At 34.6% G+C, this 5343-nt stretch overlaps 1 protein-coding gene across 1 annotated transcript; it reads left to right on the top strand.

The window, feature by feature from the left end:
• The first annotated feature begins 3326 nt into the window (after nucleotides 1-3326).
• On the top strand, nucleotides 3327-4556 carry LOC140431176 (uncharacterized). The gene is made up of 2 exons (XM_072519089.1): nucleotides 3327-4053; nucleotides 4159-4556. Exons 1-2 carry the CDS (start codon nucleotides 3327-3329, stop codon nucleotides 4554-4556), a joined length of 1125 nt encoding a protein of 374 aa, XP_072375190.1.
• The last annotated feature ends 787 nt before the right edge of the window (nucleotides 4557-5343 follow it).

Below are 5343 nucleotides of genomic sequence, written 5' to 3'. Positions count from 1 at the left end.
GCGGGAGAAGAATGAGCTTCTCAAAATTTTAATAAATCAAAATAAAAACAATAGTTGTAGTAATTTAGTAATAGATTAAGATATTTTAATGTATATTAGGTTTGTTCGTAGAACAAATTGCAAACTGTTTGCAACTGAAAATTACTGCGCATGTCTGTTCATCAAACCGTTTGGAACGGTTGGAAATTTGGCAGCACTATGAACAACGTTTCATATCAAATCGGATGAATTCGTAATTCTGCCAAATGTTTGGGCATTTTACACGTGTTATTATTCTATTTTTTATAAGCTTGTTTGTAGGTTATTATCAAATAACTTTCAATAATTATCTCTAGTTCTCATTGTTTTTTTGAAAGGTAAAAATGGAAAATAACAACAATGAAGGTAACAATATTAAATGGAAAAAAAAAGAAACTACAAAAAATTTGTAGATGATAGTAAGAGAACTGGAATGGGTCGTAAATCATTTGATTATGCCGAAGAAATGCATGAGATATTAGGTGAAAAGAAAAACATTTGCTCCCAACTTCTGTTATCTACAACACCTTACCGACGAAATTGAAAGTGACATTTCTGTTCCAAATACTAGTTTGTCTAACACTGCAGTTAATTTTCATTTAACTGAACTTTCATCTCCTATTATTAAGGCTTCTACCAGTTCAGTACCAGATACAAATCAAGAACAAGATGTGCACAAAAGAAAATTAGTTCCCAGAAGACGAATCATAAAGACTAAAACTAGTGAGGCTTTAGAAAATATGAGACATGATAAAAAAATATTTCAAGACAAACGAATTAAGTTGGAAACAGATAAAACACAAAAGTTGCTGGAAATAGAAAGAGAAAAGTTGGAGATTTAAAAGACCAGAAATATTTTATTAAAAGAAAAAAAATGAATTATTAAAAGATCAAAATAAGCTTATGAAAGAAAGAAATGAGTTACTAAAAGCTGTTATAACAATGAACCAAAACATCTCTGTCCCAATTATTATTGAAACAGAATGAAGTTTAGTTTAAGTTAATGTTAAAAGATTAGAAGGGTGTGAAATTTTGTTATTTATAAAGCATATGTTGTCTTTTATTTGAGTAGTTACCAGATTTAAGCAGGAGGAACTGCAAATAAACACATTTTCATTTAATAACATTTATTTTATTATTAAGAATCGGTAGTTAATGAGTAAATTAATTGAACATGTTATAACTCATTATAAAGGTAGGTGGTGTGCAACGTTGTCACTTATTTGCATTCCATCTCTATCATCTAATTCCTCAATATGATCCATATTGATGCCTGGTACTCCTTGTTCGAGTATATCGTTTTGAAATGGAAACTCATCATCAATAGCCAAATTATGTAAAACACAACAAGCTCTTATAAAATGAACTATATTTTCAATTTTTTAAAGTTTTAAATGATATAATTGCCTGAATTTCTGTTTTAAAATTCCAAAACAGTGTTCAATTAAATACCGATTTTTACATAATTGGGTATTATAATTATGTTGTCTCCTATGTAAATGCCCTCTGTCACGATATGGTGTTAACAAATTACGCAAGCATGGATAACCACTGTCACCAATCAGAAAGTAATTTCCACACTTGTCTGGCAAATTCTCCCATAAAGGAGATGCACGAAATACTCTGCTATCATGGACAGAACCCGGAAAACCAACAAAAACATCTCTTATTTTTTTTCTGTGATCACAAACAACTTGTGCCTAAAAAAAATAAATAAATTGCATTCATAAAAATTCAATGAAAATATAATACCTGTATAGAATAAAAGTTTTTTCGGTTTAAATAAGAATCCGCATCCTCTGAAGGCTTGTCAATTTTTACATGTGTCCCGTCAATTGCTCCAATACATCCTGGAAACTGATTTTCTCTAAAGAAACTTTCAATTGTAACTTTTTCTTCATCATTTGGCCATTTTATAATCTCAATAGATAAATTACTTAAAAAATATGTCATTCGCTTAACAATTTTATGTAGGCTGCTTAGGCTTACATTAAATCTGTCTGCTACATCTCTATACGAAGCCGCTTCGTGTCCACAAAACCACAAAAATATGAGGACATAGTCTGAAGAATCTAATTTTCCAAACTCTCCAGCTTGTCTGAAGTAATACGGCGAATTTCTGAAACGGGTACCAATTTCAGAAGCAACGTGTCGACTCACACCAAAATGTTCTATAAATAATTCCTCACTATATAGCGGAGTCTTCCAAATAATTTTCGTTTTTAGTTCTTTTATTTCTATGAAACCAAAGTTCCAATTCTTCATCACTGCTTGAAGTAAACATTTCATCTTCTTCATGGTTTATTTCGCTTAAGTCACTGGAATCTGACATTTTTAATAAATTATTTTTCACAATAGTAATTAATGATAATTATGATTATATACCAAATAAATATATCAAAAATAAGGTTATGTATTTTATATCGTGTGGTTATTGGTTATTCGCATTTATGACATTTTGGATCTGCGCATATCTCAAACTATGATTTCATGAAACGGAACTTTTCGGACCGTTGACAACCGTCAGCGGACTGCAAATTCTGTTACTACGAACACCAAATCATCGATTGCAAACCGTCCGAAACTTCACTACGAACACAAGATTTTATTTTCGCATGCGTCTGATGATTGCCAACGTTTTTCAACCGCTCTACGAACAAACCTATTATTATGTTAAGGTTCCCTTATTTTTAAAAATGTATATAGATAGTGATAGGATGTTTAATATTATTTTAAGTTCCCTTATTTTTAAAAATGTATAGAGATAGGTTATGTAGATAGTAAGTTAAAATTTCAATTTTATTTGTAAATACTTATATAGGTAGATATATTGAATACATTATATAGGTAGATAGTGTTTGAGTTTTATTTTAATACTTAAAGTCCTCATTATCATCATTGGTACTACAGCACAGCCTGTAGTAGAGCCCCAACCTTTCCAAGTCTAGTTTGCCAGTCAGTCCTATCTATTGTCAGTTTGCTGAACACATTTTTTAATCATCTTTATCTACACTATCCTTCCATCTAATCTACACTACCTTCTACACTATCCTTCCATCATCACTTCCATGACGCAAGTCATGATTGCCATAATTAGTAAACGAAAGATCTTCGCATTGGGTCTTGGAACTCAGGTGGACTAAAGAACAAAATAAATCTTCTGGACGAAATCTCAAATAGACTCGAGCTAGATATCGTAGCCCTTCAAGAAACTAAACTAGTGGAAAGGAAAAAAACCAAATTTCCAGGCTACGATATATACCGCAGAGAGAACAGATCACAGAGCTAACTCGGGATGCACGGCTATTATGGTCAAAAAAGAAATTGAACACCAAATCATACCCACTCCGGATGGTTTGGTCACAATGGAAGCCACAATAGTACGGCCAATCACCGGAAACGAGACACTAAAAATCGTCTCAGCATATGTAAGACCAAATGGGCCGATCTTAGATGAAGACCTCAATCTCATCTTAGATTCAGAAGAATCCACAATAATAATATTCGACTTAAATGCAAGATCTCCGAATTGGTATGATCGTCGAACCAATGCAAATGGAAGACGACTCTGTGCCTATCTCGAAAACAAAAATAACACATATACAGTTGGCCCCGTGGACCCTACATGTTATAACGGAGTAGCGGCACCGACTCACCTCTATATTGCAATCCTGCATAACGTGGGTCAACAATATGAAATACATTCATTAAACGAAGGCGATTCTACACATAACCTAATCGTCCTGACCCTGGGTGCTGTAGATATCAATCATCTACAGCAACGTCAAAAGAAAATAATAAACTGGCCTAATTATAGGAGAATAGTGAGCGAGAACATCGGTGCGATACCCACTATAAATAATATTGCAGACCTGGAAAATAGTGTGGAAAAACTAGAGCAAACAATAACTAATGCCATCGATGCCAGCTCTAAAGAAGAAGTAATAAAAACTATAAATGGAAGATTCGGGGACATTAGTACAGAACTAAAAGACCTAATCAGAGAAAAAAACAGGAAAAGACGGAGAGCTTACCGTACCAGGACACAAGAAGACAAAAGGATTGCAAACGAGTTAAACAGAGAAGTCAAAAGACAACTGCAGAATCACTAAAACGAATCATGGAACTCCTATATCCAAGAGTTAAATCCAAACAAATCCGCGTTCTGGAAACTGTCAAAAGTTCTAAGGAAGGACAAAAAACCCATCTCACCACTACACGGAGAAAACAGCATAGTCTATATCGAACAAGACAGAGCAGAAGTGCTTAAAGACGAACTTGAAAGAGCCTGCAGGAATAACGAACATCCTCACGAAGACATCGACTTTACGATTCAAGTCGAAAACGAAGCTAGGAGGCTGAAAAGAAGAAAAGGAAGAGTGGGAATTGTACATACGCCCCCCGACGGAATCAAGAATCTGATAAAAATGACAAATGCAAGAAAAGCACCAGGGCCGGATAACATCACGAATAAGGCGCTTAAGGATCTACCTACGAAAGCAGTAGTATACATAACGAACATCAAAACGGTATACTAAAGCTAAGATACTTCCCGGACAGATGGAAGGAAGCAAATGTGATGATTCACAAACCGGAAAAATACGGCACTTTTCCACAAAACTACAGACCTATTAGCTTGCTATCATCGGTAAGTAAAATAGCAGAGAGAGTCATTCTAAAAAGACTCAATGAAGAATCACTAACTTTGGGATCTATTCCAGAAGCTCAGTTCGGATTCAGTACCGAACACTCCTGTGAACTACAAGTCTTAAGCGGAGTTTACATTGGTATAGTAAACGGGTTAGTTGCTTGTACCAGTAGCTTGTAAGGCAACAACTAACCCAATGTCAACCTACCGGGTAAGTACTTGTACAAGTGCTTGTACCAGTAGCGAGGACAGGTAAGTAAATAGCTAGCCCATCTATTAACTTGCCTACTGTCCTTCCGTTTCCACCACATTTTCGCCTCGACGCAAGTAGCATGGCAAGTGGTTTGGTAACTAGTCGAGTGTAGACGGGTGTGCAAGTGTCCTGGCAAATGACATGAGAGCAGTGTCGCGGTTTTCTATTTCGATATTGTTTTTTAATTTTACTGTTAAGTTTGCGGAATACTTACAGCCAAGAACTACAGAAAATAGAAAGATCAGTTAAATCGGGTATGGGAACTGACGACGTCTACACCCCAACTTTAAAATGGTTCCACATCATGAATGCACTCATGAAGGAAACAAAAGGAAAAAGATTGACTAAAAGCAACATGGTAAGATTAATTTTAATAAACTGTTTAGGTACATAAATTTAGATAAATTATTTAGTAGGTAGGTAG

This window comes from Diabrotica undecimpunctata, unplaced genomic scaffold, assembly GCF_040954645.1.
Source record: "Diabrotica undecimpunctata isolate CICGRU unplaced genomic scaffold, icDiaUnde3 ctg00000592.1, whole genome shotgun sequence".
Taxonomy (NCBI): Eukaryota; Metazoa; Arthropoda; class Insecta; order Coleoptera; family Chrysomelidae; genus Diabrotica; species Diabrotica undecimpunctata.
The sequence above is the reverse complement of the archived record's forward strand: the minus strand, read 5'-3'. Positions and strand labels throughout refer to the sequence as shown.